At 43.8% G+C, this 21174-nt stretch overlaps 1 protein-coding gene across 2 annotated transcripts in view; it reads left to right on the top strand.

Moving 5' to 3' along the window:
- THSD4 (thrombospondin type 1 domain containing 4) overlaps positions 1–21174 on the top strand; it is a gene marked incomplete at both ends in the record, with an annotated part of 709334 nt that overhangs the window by 534261 nt on the left and 153899 nt on the right. For both annotated transcript variants that reach the window (XM_080656972.1, XM_080656973.1), the window contains one exon: positions 13547–13751. In XM_080656972.1, coding sequence (XP_080513098.1) covers positions 13547–13751 — 205 coding nt within the window. The remainder of the gene's footprint in view (positions 1–13546; positions 13752–21174) is intronic.

The following is a 21174-nucleotide window of genomic DNA, read 5'->3' as shown; positions in this document are numbered from 1 at the left end:
GCCTCCTCTCCTTCTCTGTCCCTTTCTTCGCTCTCCAGCCCTGGAAGCAAAGCCCAACTCTTCTCCTATTCAGCCTTATCTCAGGTTAGCCATTATCTCTTGTTGCCTTGGTTCTTGCTGATCCCCAGGCCTCAGGACCCCCACCTCCATCCCAAGCAGTTTTTCAAGTATTTTCACAAAACAGTTTGCTCTCTAAAAGGAGTTGCTATCATTATTTCTTCTAATAGGTTTTCAATATTTTGCTCTCTCTCTTCCGGCACCCCAATAATTCGGATGTTGGTATACTTAAAGTTGTCCCAGAGGCTCCTTACACTATCTTCATATTTTTGGATTCTTTTTTCTTTTTGTTTTTCTGGTTGCGTGTTTTTTGTTTCCTCATATTTCAGATCTTTGGTTTGATTCTTGGGGTTCTTTGATCTACAGTTGAATTTCTGTATATTTTTTATTTCAGACAATGTATGCTTAATTTCTGACTGGTCCTTTTCCATTTTTTTGGCATTCTCATTAAGGTCCTTGAAGGTCTCACTAAGCTCCTTGGAGGTCTCATCAAGTTTCTCGGTGGTTTTTAGAAGATTCTTGAGTAACCTTACAAATGTGGTTTTGAACTCTATGTCCAGTAGTTTGCTTTCCTCCATTTCTTTCATTCATGACATGTTTCTTTGTCTCTGCATTTTGTTGCTTCCCTGTGTTGATGGAGTGGTTTTCTGTGGTAGAAAACTTGCCCTACCTGGTGAAAGAAATAGACTTACAAGTCAAGGAAGCGCAGAGAACCCCAAACAAGAGGAATCCAAAGAGGACCACACCAAGACACATCATAATTAAAATGCCAAGGGCAAAAGACAAAGAGAAAATCTTGAAAGCAGCAAGAGAAAAACAGTTAGTTACCTACAAGGGAGTACCCATATGACTGTCAGCTGAATTCTCAACAGAAACTATGCAGGCCAGAAGGGAGTGGCAAGAAATATTCAAAGTGATGAACAGCAAGAACCTACAACCAAGATTACTCTACCCAGAAAGCTATCATTCATAATTGAAAGTCAGATAAAGAGCTTCACAGACAAGAAAAAGCGAAAGGAGTTCATCACCACCAAACCAGAATTATATGAAATACTGAAGGGTATTCTTTAAGAAGAGGAAGAACAGAGGAGAAACCAAGATGGCGGCATAGGTAAGCACCTAAACTGCTGCCTCGCACAACAATTTCAAAACTACAACTAAAAGATAGAACGGACACCATCCAGAACCACAGGAAAGCTGGCTGGGTGGAAATTCTACAACTAGAAGGAAAGAGGAAAGCTCACGGAGAAGGAGCGGCAAAGAGCTGAGGTACGGAGACACGTGCATGCAGAGACAAAGGGCAGCAGAGTGCCTGGCTGGCTTTCTCTGGCGGGAGGGGGAAAGAAGCCCCCGACTACACTGAACCCAGTTCCGACTGCACTGAACCTCAGTTCCAGGCGAAACCCTGTGGACCCAGACTCATACAGGGGGAGTTTGGACTGTCAGGTAGAGAGAAAGGCACACGGAGACTCGGAGACTCAGGGGAGCCACGGCAGGCAGGGGTCTGGAGGCGCGAGTGTGCACAAAGACTGACTGCGGAGGTTACCACAGGCTATCCCTAGCGGAAGGGAGTCGGAAGCTCCTGACAGCACTGAACCCCAGTTCCAACTGCACTGAACCGCAGTTCCGGGTGAGCCCCTGGGGACCCATGCTCTTACGGGGGGAATCTGGACTGTAAGGCGGAAACTCGGGAACCGCAGAAGGCAGAGGTCTGGAGACACGCCCACAAGGGCAGGGTTGACGGGAAGCCAAGACTGTCTGACCCGCCCTGAGACTCCACCCCTTCCAAGCTGAACACAGAGGCTTTTGCAATCTGGCAAGGCTAATCCTATAAGGCTGTCTCTGGCACCGAAAATCTCCCAGTGTAGACACAGCTGATTCTCACAGCCAACTGGCCTGCAGGTTAATTCCTCCCAGTGATACCAACAACAATCAAGACTTAACTACAACAAGGCTGTACACACAGTCCACAAAGGGGTGCACCAAGAGTGTCCACCTCAGGTTAACTGGGGAGGCCGACCCACTGGGCCATATAGGAAACCTAGCACACAAAGCTACTCTACCAACTCAGGGAAGCAGTGAAAAATGGGGAGACAAAGAAACAGATCACAAATGAAAGAAGTGGAGGAAAACAAACGACTGGATATAGAATTCAAAACCACGGTTATAAGGCTTTTCAAGAATATCCTAGAAAAGGCCGATAAATATAACGAGACCCTCCAAGATATGAAAAAGGACCAACTAGAAATTAAGCATACACTGACTGAAATAAAAAATAGTATACAGAGACCCAACAGCAGACTAGAGGAACACAAGAATCAAGTCAAAGATTTGAAATACAAAGAAGCAAAAAACACTCAACCGGTAAAGCAAAAAAAAGAAAAAAGAATCCAAAAAGTTGAAGATAGTGTAAGAAGCCTCTGGGACAACTTCAAGCGTACCAACATCAGAATTATGGGGATGCCAGAAGAAGAGAGAGAGCAAGATACTGAAAACCTATTGGAAGAAATAATGACAGAAAACTTCCCTGACCTGGTGAAAGAAATAGACTTACAAGTCAAGGAAGCGCACAGAACCCAATACAAGAGGAATCCAAAGAGGACCACACCAAGACACATCATAATTAAAATGCCAAGAGCAAAAGACAAAGCGAGAATATTAAAAGCAGCAAGAGAAAAACAGTTAATTACCTACGAGGGAGCACCCATACGATTGTCAGTTGATTTCTCAACAGAAACTATGCAGGCCAGACGGGAGTGGCAAGAAATATTCAAAGTGATAAATAGCAAGAACCTACAACCAAGACTACTCTACCCAGCAAAGCTATCATTCAGAATGGAAGGTCAGATAAAGAGCTTCACAGATAAGAAAAAGCTAAAGAAGTTCATCACCACCAAACCAGTATTATATGAAATGCTGAAAGGTATTCTTTAAGAAGAGGAAGAAGAAAAAGGTAAAGATAAAAATTATGAACAACAAATACATATCTATCAACAAGTGAACCTAAAAATCAAGTGAATTAAAACCTGAGGAACAGAATAAACTGGTGAATATAATAGAATCAGGGGCATAGAAAGGGAGTGGACTGATAATTCTCAGGGGGAAAGGGGTATGGAGGGTGCAGGAAGAGACTGGACAAAAATCGTACACCTATGGATGAGGACAGTGTGGGGGGAGGTAAGGGCAAAGGGTGGGGTGGGAACCGGGTGGAGGGGAGCTATGGGGGGAAAAAGGAGAAACAATTGTAATAATCTGAACAATGAAGATTTATAAATTAAAAAAAAAAGAAGAGGAAGAAGAAGAAAAAGGTAAAGATAAAAATTATGAACAACAAAATGACAACAAATACATACCTACCATCAAGTGAATCTAAAAATCAAGTGAATAAAAAATCTGATGAACAGAATGGACTAATGAATATAATAGAATCAGGGACATAGAAAGGGAGTGGACTGATAATTCTCAGAGGGAAGGGGGTGTGAGGGGTGTGGGAAGAGATTGGACAAAAATCTTACACCTATGGATGAAGACAGTGGCGGGGGGTAAGGGCATGGGGTGGGGTGGGGAATCAGGTGGAGAGGAGCTATGGAGGAAAAAAAAGAGGAACGCCTGTAGTAATCTGAACAATTAAGATTTATTTTAAAAAAATAAAAGGAATTGCTATTCTAACTGGTAGGTACAAATGTTTTTGGCATGGTTACAGGGACATAAGAAGTAAGAAAAGAAGATAGACAATTTTGAAACATGAAAATCATATCTTAACACCACGGCAGAAACTTGTGAGGAAACAGTAAAACCTACCTCAGAAGGAGCAGGAGGACACCATGGTGTCACGAAAAGGAGTCTCTAGCAGGAAGTCCTCTCCCTGACACTCTGGGAAAATCACTTCTCCTCCCAGGATGTGGCTTGTCAGCAGTGAAACAAGGGCTGCGTTCCCAGAGCCCTTCCTGCCATCCAGCGCTGAGATTCTAGAAGGCTGCTTGCAAACATGGGTCTTACTGCCACCCTGCCCCCATTAAATATCTCACAGAGCAAAGCTTTCCAAAGGCATTCTTGCTTTTCACTGTGTAACCAAAAGGGCGATAGTGTTGTGTTTTCTTTCTTTGACTGGAAAAGAGAGTTGGTTGTCATTTGGGAGTTAGGGTGCAACTTGAGAAAAGAAGAAAGTCCACAGAGTAAACAAAAAGTGACCTGAAAAGTCAAATAATCCCAAAGTACAGGAATCCCCTGAGGATGCTGCCTAAATGCAGATTCCAGCTCAGTAAGCCTGGATAGACCCAAGATTGCGGACAGGCTTTCCTTCAGATGATGCCCTTGCTGCTGGTCCATGGACCACACTCTGAGTAACAAAAGGCTAGAGATCAAAGAGTGCTTATTATTTAAAAAGAAAAAATAGCAGAGAAGTATACACTTTGGAAAGATTCCCATCCAAAAAACTAAAATAAAAATGTTTAGAGTCCTAGAGGAAAGTTCCAATAAGAGAGAGAGAGAGAGAGAGAGAGAGAGAGAGAGAGAGAGAGAGAGAGAGAATTACTATGGCAAAATTCAATGAATGAATTACTGATTATCAGATCCACACTCAGACCCTCGCTCTAAGATGACTCATCAAAGGCCTGCTCCCTCTGTAAAATTTCTGCCTGAAACAGGCAAAGCTATTGCTCACCTAGGTTCCCAGACCTCAAAGTCTTCCTTATGTTACCTTCAGTAGTTTAGGGGTGAGACTGTTTCTCATCCCTAAACGTATTCCTTAGGTGACTACTCTTTCAGAAAGGCTTATAGGTGCCATCCTTCCTCAGCCCATCGGCCATTCCTTCAGCATAATGTTGTGTGCACCCCTGCCCTCCATTCTAATTTCATCTCTCTGGTCCAGGCCCCCATCCCTCTGTGCTCATCTTAATGTAGGTGTTTGTGTGTCTCAACATCTGGGCTCTTCCATCCCCAACCCACTACCTGTGTCTGCCAAGCATCTTCAAAAAAAGCATTTCAGTATGCCATTCCCTCACTCAAGAGTCTTGGGATTCAAGTTCACATGCTTTGGTAACCAGCCTTTTCTCTCATCATCTCTTCCCACCCACCAGCCAGTCTTCTTAATGGTCCCTGAAGATCACCCAGTGGCATCTGAAAAGCCATGTAACCCCCAAAGTTTACTTCATTTATACAGATTTTTAAGAATTCTCTTGAACATTCTGAAAATAAAAGGAATATCCTGAATATTCCTCCCACATTTTTAAATGCTCCACAAAAACATTTTAAGAAATGAAAATCATATCTTTATAACATGGCAGAAACTTGCACATAAGAACACAATAAATATGCAGTCAGCCTGAATTACCGAGTTCACCCTTCCTGTGTTTCTCAACTATCATTCTATTAAATATCTAACCACTGTTTCTCATCCCTAAACTTATTCCTTAGGTGACTACTCTTTCAGGAAGGCTTATAGGTACCATCTTGTGGAGAAAAATGCAAACAGGAACATTAGGTAATAGGATTTGTGTCAAGGAAATGATGATACATGTGTGGGTCTCCATCATTGTCTTCCAGTGACTGCATTGACCCACAATCCTCTGAGAGCCTTCTGGTTGTGACCCACACCTGTGAGCGTAGGCTGTCTGCACCCAGGAGGTCATGTAAATTGGGCCAGTGTGCAAGCAGCCTCCACCCTGGAGCAAAGTACAACCCGATGCCCTTTTGCCAACACAATAGCTTCCAGAACTTTGTGGCAGCATTTCTCTGAACCTTTCTGCAAGAAACTTCCTAATCCTGACTTCTTAGCTGCCCAACCCACAGCCTCTAACAGACCAGTCCCACATGGTGCTGGGGCTCCACAGAGTTACAGTGCAATCTGGTCAGATATTTCAAACAGAATTCTTTTAAACAGAGAATTCAGCATACAGCCTTACACTAAAAGTAAAGTGCAAGTCCACAGGTTTCTACTATTCTATACAAAAATATGGATACCTTACTTTTATAACAAAGCAATGGTCAGACTTGTAATTCATTCCATGTCCCCCAGTTTCAGTCCACTCGAGAGGAAGACCGTGAAAGTGAAGTACCGGAATCTTGGCGTTTGGAATACTCCACTCTCCAGGGAAAGAGGACCTTGGTGTGTGCGAGGTCAGGGGTGAAGGCAGTTCTCTCCCAGAGTAGGAAATGTTTCCCTCTCGGGCTCCTTTCCTCGGATTTGTAAACAAGTGCTGTAGTTGATTCTTCTCAATTGTGTCCTGGAAGAGTGCCAAGCACTTACTGCATACCAGGCACTGTGCTCTTTTCAGTACATACTCCTGCTCATTCTGGTGAAACCCAAGGCAAGGTTAAAGGACTCTAGAAGGCTACTGGTTAGTTTGTTGGCAGCAAGGAAGTAATTTTAAAACTGGACAATTAAGTATTCTTTGTTCGTTAGTTTCTCTAGCATGTTTATGCACTTCTGTGGAATTGCCATTGTTTTAAAGCTTCTGGGGGTTCTGGCGTGTGCCCCTACGTGTCCCATGAGCTTTAGAATAAACGAGAGCAGTGGTTCTCAGCAAATGGTGATTTTGTTCCCATGGGGGACATTTGGCAATGTCTGGAGAAATTTTTATTTGTCATACTGAGGGGTATTCCACAATGCACAAGACAGCCTCCACAACAAAGTCTGTCTGGCCCAAAATGTCACTAGGGACAGGGTTGAGGAACCTGGGCTGTGAGGGGTGTCTGTGATTCAGGAGAAAGGCACACAGGGGGCAAATTTGGAAGCATCAGCCTGAGCCCCAAGCTGCCCGGGCTCTGCACATTCCCTCAACATTTCCCCGCTGTGTTGAGTGATGGGATTGTGTCTGCCTGTCAACTTAGACCAGGGTTGGCATTTTGTTACTGTGAAGGGCTAGGTCATAACTATTTTAAGCTGTGTGGGCTATACTATCTCTGTCAGAACTACTCAACCCTGTATTGCAACACAAAAGTAGCCCTAGACCAGGAGTGGGCAAACTTTTTGACTCGAGGGCCACAATGGGTTCTTAAACTGGACCAGAGGGCCGGAACAAAAGCATGGATGGAGTGTTTGTGTGAACTAATATAAATTCAAAGTAAAGGAGCAGAGGGGAGAGCAAGAGAACCGGATGGAACAGCCGGATCCGGCCCGCGGACTGTAGTTTGCCCAAGGCTGCCCTAGACACTCCAAAACACTTCATACCCTAAACAAATGGGCATGCTTGTGTTCCAATAAATCTTTATTTACATAAACAGATAGTGGGCCCAATTTGGCCTGTGGGTTGTAGTTTGCCGACCCCTGATTTAGACCCTACGTGGAAACCAGGTCTGTTTCACCTCCAGCCTCCCTGGCCCACACTGCATGGGCACCAGGTAGAGCTGCTCAGGGAACACGGAAGGTCAGTCACGCCGGCACAAGCACTAGAAGACTTTAATGAGAATAACAACTGGGGAAAGGCCCATCCAGTTTTTCCCAGAGAAGTTCTATATATTGTTTAACTGTTTCCCTATGTAAGAAACTTAAGATGTTTCCAATTTCTATATTAGTAATAATTCTTTGAGAAGTTTCTTCATATAAAACTTGTTGGCCTCATTTCTTATAATTTCCTTAGATAAATTCCTAGAAGGAGAATTACTGAGTCAAACAGTATATATTACTAAATTGCCTTCCAGGAAGATGGTATTGATCTACATTCCAAACAGTAATAAGAGGGAGATATTTATCATATGCAAAGGATTTCTCTCAACAGAATGTCATGAATAAAAGTTTTGGCATCCATATGTATGTCCACCAATTAGCTCTCTGTAAATGTGATGTCAACTACTAATTATTGTGATAATAATATTCTTCACCATACTGTTGTGACAGCATGATTATTAAGGCACGTCGTTTTACCTGATGGTGTCATCTAGCCGACCAGCTGAGGCTGTGCTTGTTGCGCGCGCACACAGAAACACCTGCTTCCCATTAGAGAATCAGAAGCTCCACGGTCTGCACGCCTGCACTAGCCTACCCGCCAGGGTGCACAGAGGCCCCTCCCCATGAAATCCACCACCAAATATGTCATCAGATTGTGCGTTTCCCTCAGGAAATTTCATTTAGGTTAATTTTGGCACACAACTGGGGGCAATTCTTGAGCAATTTCTCCTGTGATGATTTGCAACGTGTAAAATTTTCCTGCAATGTGTTGCAAAAATCACTGGAAGGCCCTAACTGGTTTTACTTGGTGGATAGAATGTCAGCCCGCAGACTAAAGGCATTTTCTTAGCTCTTTGGACTTGTCTACATTTCTCCAAATGAAGAAGATATTATCTGTGATTAAAAAATAATAGAAAGTGTTATAGAAATATGGCCCAAGTATGATGATGGAGTTTACTTAAAAATAGATTCCAGATGAAACCAATATATGAAGACAATGATAAAAATAAGAAGCCACCCTATAATAGCATTCTGCTAAGTGCTTTCCATGTTTACCTCTTCTGATCCTCCCAACAGTGCTCTGCGTTAGATAGTGCATCCTCCCCAGCCACAGATGATGAAATTGAGGCTCAGAATGCCTAGTGAACATGTCCAAAGGGGCAGTGCCCCCAAGTGGCAGAGCCAGCCCATGACCTAGGTCCAGCAGACACTAGTGCCCCCTTAAGCGCCCACTGACGGCACTTTGGTGGTGCCTCTGAGAGAGTTGGGAGACATAGGCCAGCACTGTTAGTTAAGTCATCCACTTCAGAAACCAGTTGACCAGTCTCCCAAGATACATACCAGAATTCAGGCCAGATTCATTTTTGGGCACTATTTCCTCAAAGATCTGGATGTGGTAGAAATGTTTTCAGTGCCAACTCCACAGAGAAGTGACCCACGGACTGAGTCCCAGTCCAGCGTCCTTTCCATGGTGCCGACTGCCTTTCCTGCTAACAGCAGCTCCACTCACCAATTACATGGCCGTGTTCTGGAGAATGCCAGCTGCTATACAGTAGCACAGTACAGGGATCTAGACATGTTATTAAATTTATAGAACTACACAACCAGAAAAAGTGGTAAAATCAAAGTAAGGTTTACCCAGGAGTTAATGTGTCGTGCTGATGGCCATGTTTTGATGCTGGGCTATGCTTATGTGAGATATTATCACATAAGATATTATCATTTGATAATAGGGAAAAGGGGCACTGAAACTGTATTATTTTTGCAACTGCTTGTGAGTCAAACTGTTTCAAGATGAAAATTTATAACAATAAAAACTAATGTAATAGGAAGATTAACTAAAATATTTAATCACTTACTATGTGTAAAGTATAGGGTTAAAGCAGCCCAGGTGGGAGAGATACGTATGTAGTTGGTGCTCGATAATATTGGAAGGAGAATGCCTGTCTCTTCTGGGCCAAGCTCTCGCTGAGATGTGACAACAGTGCTGGACTTCTTCCTCTGCACTTAGTCACCATTACCATCCACTTCCTCAACAAAGCTGGAACTCCGCCCAGCCTCTGATCCTTGGGTGGGGCGGGGAGTTGGGAGGATTTTTGCATAATGGTTAAAAGCATGGGATTATGGTTCAAACCCCAGTGCTAACTTTTTAAAAAAAATTTTTTTTATTGATTTTTAAAGAGAGGTGGGGGAGAGAAAGAGAAATATTGATTGGCTGCCTCCTGCACGCCCCCTACTAGGGATCAAGCCCGCAACCTGGGCATGTGCCCTAACCAGGAATGGAATCTGCAACCTCTCTGTGCATGGGACAGTGCTTAACCAACTAAGCGACACCAGCCAGGGCAAAACTAAGTATCTTGGTGTGTTCCTGTGGCCCTAACTTCTTTCCTAAGTCTTTCCTACAAAAGCAATATCACAGATTGCTTTTAAGGTTAAATGAGCTGAAACCGGTTTGGCTCAGTGGATAGAGCGTCGGCCTGTGGACTGAAGGGTCCCGGGTTCGATTCCGGTCAAGGGCATGTACCTTGGTTGCGGGTACATCCCCAGTGGGAGGTGTGCAGGAGGCAGCTGATCGATGTTTCTCTCTCATCGATGTTTCTAGCTCTCTATCCCTCTCCCTTCCTCTCTGTAAAATATCAATAAAATATAAGGTTAAATGAGAAAAATGCATGTTTAGAGGACTGTAATTGTGAATATGATAATGCTGAAAAGGATTCAAACTCCTTCTCCAACTGATCAGTCACAAAGGCCTGTCCATTTTGCTTCCTAGGTGTCTCACAAACCCTCTTCACTCCATCACCATTCCCCTAGTTCAGGCTGGGATGTTGCAACATCCTCTAGACTTTATGTACCTCGTTGTTAATTAACAACTTTCTAAAAGAGTGTAAATCCTGGCCCAGCATGACATAGAGAATGCAGGCCTCCTCTTGTCTAATAAATCCATATGTATGCCCCATTACCAAATTCCCGAAAGCAGAAACTGAGTTTGATACAGCCTGGGATTACCTAGTCCACCTGCCCGGTATAGTCACCCCCCAGCATCAGCGATAAAAATGCATGTTTGCATGTTTAGGTTCTCCCATGGCTGGTCCTTCCTGTCAGTCAGGTCCTGGCCCATAGATCACTCCTTTAGTCTTGCCATACCTGGACACCCAGTCCAAATTGCCCCTCATTATGTCATCTGGTTCTCACATGTGCCCTGGGCTGGAGAAGGGACAGTTGTCAGGTATGTAATTACCTAAAAATAAAGATCTTGAATGCATGTTGTCTGCCCAGTTCTCCTTGTAGGATTGTCCCTCCTGCTTTGTGAAGTGCCTGTGAGGCATTTGGCAACTCCATGGCAACCCAGTCTTTCAGAGATCCGGGGTGATCACTAGTACACTAGAAGGGTGCTGTCAGCTCTTGTCACCCCCAAGGAAGGTTTGCATACTTCTACTTCTGATTTCTCTTTTGAAGGGTGAACCCTGGGCATTCAGAGTCCAGAGCCTGGCCCTGAAGAGACAGGATGTCACCCCTTTAGTTCTTGCCATTGTTTGTATAGCCATACACTTCCCTGTAGCCAACCTCCAGGGTATTGGATGTCTGCTAGGAAGAACTGCCACCCTCCCTCTCAGTGTTGAGATTCTTCCAGAGTGGCTGGCTGCGTTGCGCAGGGAGTCTGGGGGGGTGGGCATCCATCACACTGTGCAGAGCATTTTAATAGTGTCTCATTCACAAGATAAATGACATTTTGTCTGTGTCTGTGATTATCTGAAGCAATCCATGGCCATGGACTTTCCTTGTGGTCACCCCATTCTAACTGGGCTGGGGGCTGAGGATTGATGCAATGTCTGTCCCATCCTTGGCACCTCTCGTTCACTCTTGAAATAACCCTACCCGCTGTTTACAAGAGAAAAAAACGGCTAGACTGCCTGTTCTCCCCACTCGAGGACACACCCACACCACAGCCCAAGTTATTATCTGAAAAACTAATCTGAGCATTGCCCTCCCATTCTTCAGACATCCAGTGACTGTGGATCCCATCGGGCAAAATTCTAGTACTTCACCTTGGCAAACAAGATTCTTGATGACTTCAGCTGAATGTTGCAGCCTCATTTCATCCCTCCCAGCAACCCTACTCCTCAGCATGTCTATGAATATGTCCTCCTACTTTTTACTTCCTAAGTCTTCATTCTTATCTCCATGCTATCATGCACATTGTTCCCTTTACCTGGGGTGCCCCAGGAGAATGAGCTCAGTCTGGGAGAGTCAAGACATGTGGGAATAGGCCCTTGGTGGGGAAAGTGGGAGGTTAGATGTTGCTGGGGAGGGAGTGAGTACTCACCAGCTTTTCTGTCCCTCTTCCCCATCAGTGACAGAGGCACTCCTTAATTCTGTTAGGATCTTGCACCATGGGATCTACTTGCCAAAATCTCTATTGGTGGTGCTATTTTTTGTTGGTGTGTTTGTTTGTTTCAAAGCAAAGGAGAACTGAGGAGTTGAGAAGGTGGAAATCATGTGTGGAAAACATTTTCCCCCCACTAAAAATATGCATGGCATTTTGAAAGGCTAATTGGATATGAATGAACATATTGAAATGATGTTCTGTTATTGTCAGAAATAATGTTTTGCAGAGAAGCTATTTGTGAAGAGAGACTAGTTATTGTTGATGGACTAACTACTCTCAAGAATATGGCAGTAATAGTGCAGACCTGGAGTGCCTGCAGAACGATGTCAGTCAATGTGAACTTGGAGGGGAAGAATGAACACTTCCTGACTTGATTCTGCCTGTATGATTTGACCCGCAGGACCCACATGCACAGACCCAGGCTTGTTTAACAAGATCAGAAGTGGACTTTTAATGGTTTGCAGACCACTTTGCTCCTGAGATGAGGTCTGATGGTTAGAATTCAAAAACCAACACAAGCCTGTCTTCAGCAAACATGTGTCTCAAGTTTTAGAATTCCATTCTGGTTTCAAGTACTGTTCCATATTCCCATACCTCAGTGAAATAACTCTGTCATCCAGTATTTCATTGTCCATGCCTCAATCCACTACTCTGTCTGCCTGGGGGAGATGTGACAGAATTCTTTGCTCAGACCATGTGTTCCCATTTGGGGTTTAGGAGCGCATTGTGAGCTCTCTGGCATCAGCTCCAGGAGTGGAAAAGGATTCCATGCTGATCGTTTATTCCGATCCAATGTTTAGCTTTTTTATGCAAAATAAAATTGCTACAACAGAAACATAAATGGGGACTGGGAAGATAAAGCAAAAAAATCCTGGAATGAGAAATGAGAGATTCTTTTAGGAGGAAATGTGGGAAGTCAGAGCTCCTTTAAACACTGACGAGAATGCCTGTACCATCTTTGTACACCCCTGATTTAGATGTGATCATCCAGGTTGCTAATGTTTCTGGCCCCTGCTTCCCTGCACCCTCTGCCTTGAGGAAGTGCGTTGGGGGAGCCAAACAGAAGTCCTCTGCCCAGCTCCTCAGAGCCACAATGAACAATGGAACCCCAAATCTCAACAAACTTAATTTCCTAAGAAACTGAACCTGAGAACATGACTTTTGGGCATACTTGGCTAAGTGTTTATATTATCAAGTCATTTAGAACAGAAAACTTGGGGGCAGACCCCAGTGTTAAGTGCGGCACTTATGGTCCCAAAGAACTTGTTTATATAACAGTCCCAACATGGCCCTGCCTCTCCTCTCTGAGTCCCTTGGGGGATGGATTTGCGGGACAGCTTCACTGTCCAGCCTATGTGATAAGTGTCCGTAGCCCCACACTCTCCCTACCCTTATCTCTGCATTATTTTTCTCCTGGTCATTTTCTACCACCAAATGCATTCTTTTGTTTACTTGTCTTGTTTACTGTCTATTTCCCCACCAGCCCCTAGAATGTACATTTCACACATACCTAGAAGAGAAGGTACTTGCCCAGAGTAGGTGCTCTGTGATAATCTGTTGAGTGAAGGGAAGCAGGAACTTGCTCATCTGCAGGAATGGAATGGGGCAGGAGGAGGGTCAGTTTGAGCCCTACCACTAGATCTTCATCCCTTTCCCCTTTCCTCGGATGCTCCTGAGAGATGCTACAAGAGTCTTCTGTTTCCACCTCTTTGCAGAGCGTTGGCTGTGACGACTACCTAGGCTCCGACAAAGTGGTGGACAAATGCGGGGTGTGCGGAGGCGATAACACAGGCTGTCAGGTTGTGTCGGGAGTGTTTAAGCACGCCCTCACCAGCCTGGGCTACCACCGAGTTGTTGAGATTCCCCAAGGAGCCACAAAGATCAACATCACCGAGATGCACAAGAGCAACAACTATTTGGGTAAGCTTGGTCTTTTTCCAGAGGAAACATGTCACTCCAGCTGCTTTATTCCAGGGTGGTGAGATGAACACAGCAATGTCCAGAGATTCTCAGACACATGGTGTCACTGGGAATGCCAAAGCAATGTCTTCGCAGTGAAATGAGCAGCTTGGGTGGAGAAAATTTAAAAAGTCATAATTGCAAGTAAATGCTTAATATTTACATGAGTAAACCATTCTTTGTTCTTTCCAAGAGAAACATGGTTATGAATTCAACTATAGGCTGGGTACACGAATTCGTGTACCAGTGGGGTCCCTCGGCCTGGCCTGGCCTGAGCGATCTGGCCAAAACTGGCTCTCTGACATCCCCCAAGGAGCCCCGGATTGCAAGAGGGCACAGGCCAGGCTGAGAGACCCCACCGGTGCACAATCTGGACCGAGAGGGACGTGGAAGGTTGGCCAGCCAGGGAGGGACTGTAGGAGGGCTCCAGGGCATGTCCCGCCTGTCTCGATCAGCTGGACCTCAGCAGCAAGCTAACCTGCCGGTTGGAGTGTCTGCCCCCTGGTGGTCAGTGCACGTCATAGCGAGAAGTTGAGCAGCCTTAACATATTATTAGAATATTACGCCTTGATTGATTGAATGGCCTACTGGTGTACCACACAGTTAGCATATTAGGCTTTTATTATATAGGATAATGGACTAAACTGTCTTTCTGAGTTGGAGAAGCTCTTTGTAGAGCCCAGAGTTCTGCCAGTCTTTGTTCTGTTGGAGTTTGAAGTAGCCAGTGGCAGTTAATGAGCCTGTCTGGACCTTTATTCCCTGGGTGTCTAAAGCAAAAGCCATTTTTTCCTTCTTCCTGCCTCATCTGCCTGGGGTGACAGTAAGTCTGTGTGTTATGAACAGCTTCAGAGCCGCTCAGCAATCATTTGGGGCAATATCATCAATAGGAGAGGCCATTTTTAACCCATCTTCCCACAAAAGGAATTTTTTGTTGCTTTCTGAGTTTCTAGCTGAATGCATTTATGCAAAACAATAGAGGTCTTACAAATTAATTTTTACCAATTTCTAATTCAAGTAAGCATGTACAAATCAGCTTACAAAACACTATAAGGAAAGCATTTCTTTTAGTGAACAATACTCATTTTTAGTGAACAATACTCATTTTTAGGTTTGAATTACTTATTTAACAGAAACTTAAATAGCCCAGCCAGTGCCAGGCATTGTTCTCAGTACTTTACATGTGTTAGATTGCTGAACACTCTCAACAGCCCTAGGGGTTTAGGAGCTGTTCCCATCCCCATTTTATAGATAAGAAAACAGGCACAGGGAGATAATGTAACTTGTTAAGGTCACACAACAAGGAAGAGGTGGAGCTGGGATTTGAACCCAGGCTGTCTTTTCCAAGCGCAATAGTATACTAAGAGATAATGCCCCGGAGCAGTTCTCAGAACCAAGGCTTTCTGGTATACCATCAGCCATGCAGTGGTCAGTGACTACAGTAGTTGAGAGATCATTAATTTTGCAAACTTTGAGCATCAGAGTCACCAAGAACTCCAGGTTCTGCAGCTCTTCTTTCTCTGCAACCAAAATTAGCCTCACTTAGTTTTTTTTGGTGGGAGGAGGAAGTGATGGCAGACGGAACTCTGAGACAAACCAAATTAAAGTGGAAAGCCATTACATTTGCTCTGGCAAACCTAGGAGCCATCGAAGTGGCAATAAGCCTAGGTTCCCAGATGAATGTTTTTTTTTTTCTTTTTAAATTTTAAAAATATATTTTTATTGATTTCAGCGAGGAAGGGAGAGAGATGATAGAAACATCAGTGATGAGATGGAATCATTGATCGGCTGTCTCCCACACACCCCACACTGGGGATGGAGCCTGCAACTCAGGCATATGCCCTGACTGGGAATCCAATGGTGACCTTCTGGTTCATAGGTTGACACTCAACCACTGAGCCAAGCTGATGGGCTTGTGTGTTATTCTGAATTGTAAGAAATAGTCTTGTATGTTCCCTCCTTTCTTTTGTATTATTAGGAGACCACATTTGCATAAACATCCTGTCTCCTAGAATGGGAGTGTTCTTCAGGATTATTTGAAGTGTGGTGTTCAAATGCACCAGCAAACAATGCCACTTTTTATAAGCTTTGTGTTGTTATAGTAAGTTGTCTCTGGCTTGAATTAGTCCTATTCAGCAAGCAGATTTTAAAGTTGTGCCCTCTGAACATAAGATCCATATCCTGGCTGAATAAACACTGGGTGTCTGAATGGAAACCGCTCAGTGTTTCCATCTAGCATATGGAATAAGAATCCTGATCTTGGAAGTATTCGCGAGAACAATAGGGTAAAGACATTCAGGGCCCAGCAGAGCCCCTGGCATTTATTAGCAACTAGGGGCCCAGTGCATGAATTTGTGCACCTTGAAAGGAACTGTGGGCCGCAAGGCTGCGGTGGGCACAGGGGGTCTCTGCCTTTCTCCATACCCCCATTGTGTACCTCCTGCTGCAGCCATCGGTCCCCTGTCTGCTGGCAGCCCCTCTCCCACCATCACCGCTCCCACGTGCTGACAGTGCCAGCCCCGCTCACAACCGCTGACAGCGTGGAGTGATTGGGACCTGTGCCAGCAGTGGGTATGAGCAGAGCCAGCACTGTCAGCTGGTGCGAGTGGTGGCTACTGCCCCGATCGCCCTTCAGGAGCTGGGGGAGGTGGAGAAGCCCTCAGGGGTGCTCGGGACCAGCGCCAGGAGTCAGCAGCGGGTGTGAGCAGGGTCGGCACCAGCAGTGGGTGTGAGCGGTGGCTCCAACAGCAAGTGCAAGCAGTGGCTCTGGTGCTGGCAGCAGGTGTGAGAGCAAAGAATTTTCAGTAACCACCAGAGGCTCGCCCCAGTGACAGTGACTAGTGTTGGTCTGGCGCCTCTGCTCACCTGCTCCACCATCTCACCACAACCGATGCCCACTATGTTCTGCGCTCTGCCACCAGCTGCTGATGCCCGCCATGTTCCGCACATGCCCCCTGGTGGTCAGCACACGTCATAGCGACCGGTTGTTCGTTGTTCCACTGTTCGGTCTATTTGCATGTTAGGGATATATATATATATATATATATATATATATATATATATATATATATATATATATAAATGGTTAAATATTCAGTCCCTTTCTTTTTATCTCAGAGAGCTTGTCATTAGTCAAAGCTTTGTGGAATCAAAATTCCATCTCTCCCTCAAAAATATGAAGAGGAAACAGAGGAAACTGGAAGTACCAAGAGTCAATGAGAGGGTGATTCTGAAAGTTAAATTTCCTATGCCCAGAAACCAGTAGGGTGCATGCGAAATTCAAAGTCTGTGCAATATTACATGATGCCACATGGTCAAAGGAGGAGGAGTGGAAACAGAAGAGCAAGCTATAGTGAAGGCGGTTCCAGAGGTGATGACCAGGAGATTCTGACTGTAGAACTTAAACAACACTGATGATGCCCTTTTCTTTTAAATTCTTTTTTTTTAATTGAGATATAATTCACATCCCATAAAATTCACCCTTTGAAAGTGCACAGTTGTTGGGATGTTCTTTTTCTCATACAAGTGCTTTCTTTACCTATCCAACTTATCCTGCTAAATCTTCTGTGAAGTCAGTGTGTTTTAAAAGTTAAAATTGCATGTGATTACTTAAGATCTGTCCAGCTATTTTTGAACTGTCCAATGACTATTTTATACATTACACATTTCCAAATGTTGAAACATTTGCAAAGATATATTGGTGGGTTTCTCCACAATTTTCCAGGTAATGATGAAAGTTTTGGTTTTCTTTCTTACCTTGAGATATTGGCTATGTAAACGGTATTTTGTATAAAAGTTTAACTTGGTTCACATAATTGATTTGGCTGTTTGTTCTGCAGAATAGGCAATATTGAGAAAATGAATAGTTCAAATTGGTATCATTGCTTTTATTTTTTTTAATTTTTTTATTTATTTTTATTTTTTTATTTTTTATTTTTTTTAATAAATCTTTATTCAGATTATTACAATTGTTTCTCCTTCCCCCCCCCCCCATAGCTTCCCTCCACCCGGTTCCAACCCCACCTTCTGCCCTTACCTCCCCACAACTGTCCTCATCCATAGGTGTATGATTTTTGTCCAGTCTCTTCCTGAGCACCCCCATACCCCTTTCCTCCTGAGAATTATCAGTCCACTCCCTTTCTATGCCCCTGATTCTATTATATTCACCAGATTATTCTGTTCCTCAGGTTTTTAATTCACTTGATTTTTAGGTTCACTTGTTGATAGATATGTATTTGTTGTTCATAATTTTTATCTTTATTTTTTTCTTCTTCCTTTTCTTTAAGAATACCTTTCAGCATTTCATATAATACTGGTTTGGTGGTGATGAACTCCTTTAGCTTTTTCTTATCTGTGAAGCTCTTTATCTGACCTTCCATTCTGAATGATAGCTTTGCTGGGTAGAGTAATCTTGGTTGTAGGTTCTTGCTATTCATCACTTTGAAAATTTCTTGCCACTTCCATCTGGCCTGCATAGTTTCTGTTGAGAAATCAGCTGACAATTGTATGGGTGCTCCCTCGTAGGTAATTAACTGTTTTTCTCTTGCTGCTTTTAATATTCTCTCTTTGTCTTTTGCTCTTGGCATTTTAATTATGATGTGTCTTGGTGTGGTCCTCTTTGGATTCCTCTTGTATTGGGTTCTGTGCGCTTCCTTGACTTGTAAGTCTATTTCTTTCACCAGGTCAGGGAAGTTTTCTGTCATTATTTCTTCCAATAGGTTTTCAGTATCTTGCTCTCTCTCTTCTTCTGGCATCCCCATAATTCTGATGTTGGTACGCTTGAAGTTGTCCCAGAGGCTTCTTACACTATCTTCAACTTTTTGGATTCTTTTTTCTATTTTTTTGCTTTACCGGTTGAGTGTTTTTTGCTTCTTTGTATTTCAAATCTTTGACTTGATTCTTGTGTTCCTCTAGTCTGCTGTTGGGTCTCTGTATACTATTTTTTATTTCAGTCAGTGTATGCTTAATTTCTAGTTGGTCCTTTTTCATATCTTGGAGGGTCTCGTTATATTTATCGGCCTTTTCTAGGATATTCTTGAAAAGCCTTATAACCGTGGTTTTGAATTCTATATCCAGTCGTTTGTTTTCCTCCACTTCTTTCATTTGTGATCTGTTTCTTTGTCTCCCCATTTTTCACTGCTTCCCTGAGTTGGTAGAGTAGTTTTGTGTGCTAGGTTTCCTATATGGCCCAGTGGGTCGGCCTCCCCAGTTAACCTGAGGTGGACACTCTTGGTGCACCCCTTTGTGGACTGTGTGTACAGCCTTGTTGTAGTTAAGTCTTGATTGTTGTTGGTATCACTGGGAGGAATTAACCTGCAGGCCAGTTGGCTGTGAGAATCAGCTGTGTCTACACTGGGAGATTTTCGGTGCCGGAGACAGCCTTATAGGATTAGCCTTGCCAAATTGCAAAAGCCTCTGTGCTCAGCTTGGATGGGGTGGAGTCTCAGGGCGGACCAGACAGTCTTGGCTTTCCATCAGCCTTGCCCTTGCACGCACGCGCCTCCAGACCTCTGCCTTCCCCGGCTCCCGAGCCTCCACCCGAGAGTCCAGATTCCCCCCGCAAGAGCATGGGTCCCCAGGGTCTTGCCTGGAACTGGGGTTCAGTGCAGTCAGAACTGGGGCTCAGTGCAGTCAGGAGCTTCCGACTCTCTTCTGCTAGGGAAAGCCTGTGGCAACCTCCACAGTCTTTGTGCACACTGGCACGCGCACCTCCAGACCCCTGCCTGCCGGGGCTCCCCCAGGTCTCCCCCGGGTCTCCGAGTCTCCGGGTGCCTTTCTCTCTACCTGACAGTCCAGACTCCCCCTGTAGGAGCCTGGGTCCACGGGGTTTCGCCTGGAACTGGGGTTCAGTGCAGTCGGAACTGGGGTTCAGTGCAGTCGGGGGCTTCCTTCCCCCTCCCACCAGAGAAAGTCAGCCAGGCTCTCAGCCACCCTTCCTCTCTGCCCGCACAAAGACCCTTTGCCGTACCTCCAATTCTCTGTGAGCTTTTCTCTTTCCTTCTAGTTGTAGAATTTCCACTCAGCCAGCTTTCCTGTGGTTCTGGATGGTGTCCGTTCTGTCTTTTAGTTGTAGTTTTGAAATTGTTGTGCAAGGCAGCAGTTTAGGTGCTTACCTATGCTGCCATCTTGGTTTCCTGTATCATTGCTTTTAAAAAATATACAACTTTAATGATTTTTTCCATTGCCCTATTATTTTCCAGAACTGCCTTTAGTTATTTGTGCTGCAAAACAAACTTTTCTTGGGAAACACTTTGTATTTTTAATGACTGACTCTCCAAACTTGAGAGATAAAAAGTAGAAGGTGGTTTAATCACCTCATTTGAAAGGGTTTTTTAAGCTCTCAATATTTAAATGACTGGAGGCCACTCACTCAGTTAACAACAGAAGTCGTGCTATATGAATACATAGCACTTTGTCTCCAAGCATTTTTACTTGCATTGTCTTCTGAATTTTAAAATGGGACATTCTTTACTTTGCTTGCTTCAAAAAAAGATTTGGTGTGATAGTTACTAAAAATGTAATTATAGAGTTAGGCTATGAAAGTTGAAATTTAAAAATCAAAAACTACATAGAAGAAGGAGGCATGTATACCAAAAACCTTGGGTAATGTGTAAGTAGTAACTTTATGGTTTAATTTGGTTTGGCCATCAATAACTGAACCTGCTGGACTCAAGTTCTGAAGGCTGAGTCTGGCACCGGCCCTGTTGTAGCTCACAGTGGGACTGGGCCTCGCAGAGCTGGGGGCCAGGCCAGCTCATCACTTCACGTTTCTCTGGGCAAAGCTGGAGAAACCATGGTGTTGAATGGTGCACAGATTTCAGGAGGTAGGATGTTTGCCTCATTTTAAGTTAGAAACCAATTGAATTATACAGAATTGAGCTCCACTTTTCAGTGGAATGGTTAATTTTAATTTGTTCACGTGCTCTAAAATGTAGACTACTTGGTAGCTTATAGATTCCTAGATTTTTTTTAATGGAAAAGACTTTGGAACTGCTATATTTGTGGTAGGCTATGTATTTTCCTTTTGCAGATGAGTTACTCAGAACTCTTCTCTTTGGAAATAAAAAATTAAATCTAATTTTGCTAAAATGATTAACATTTTATATTACTTGCCTCTTCCTTAATAAAAGATGTAAGATTATTTTAGCTGAAATGTCAGAGTTTGGCATAGTTCAGATAGCTCAATTTCCTAATGTCATTATGTAAGAGTTAAGAAATCAGACATAAAAGTATACCAGACAAAAACTGATTCTACAGGACAGTCCTATCTGCCAACATGTTACATTGTCACAGAACCTTAGACTTGGAAAGAATTTTTTAAAGGTCTGTAAGCTATATCTTTACTTTTAAGTATGTTTTCTTAAACATTTCAAACAATAATAATAAT

The sequence above is a fragment of the Plecotus auritus genome (assembly GCF_963455305.1).
Source record: "Plecotus auritus genome assembly, chromosome: 1".
Taxonomy (NCBI): Eukaryota; Metazoa; Chordata; class Mammalia; order Chiroptera; family Vespertilionidae; genus Plecotus; species Plecotus auritus.
Note: the sequence above shows the minus strand (reverse complement) of the source record. Positions and strands in the feature narration are given on the sequence as shown.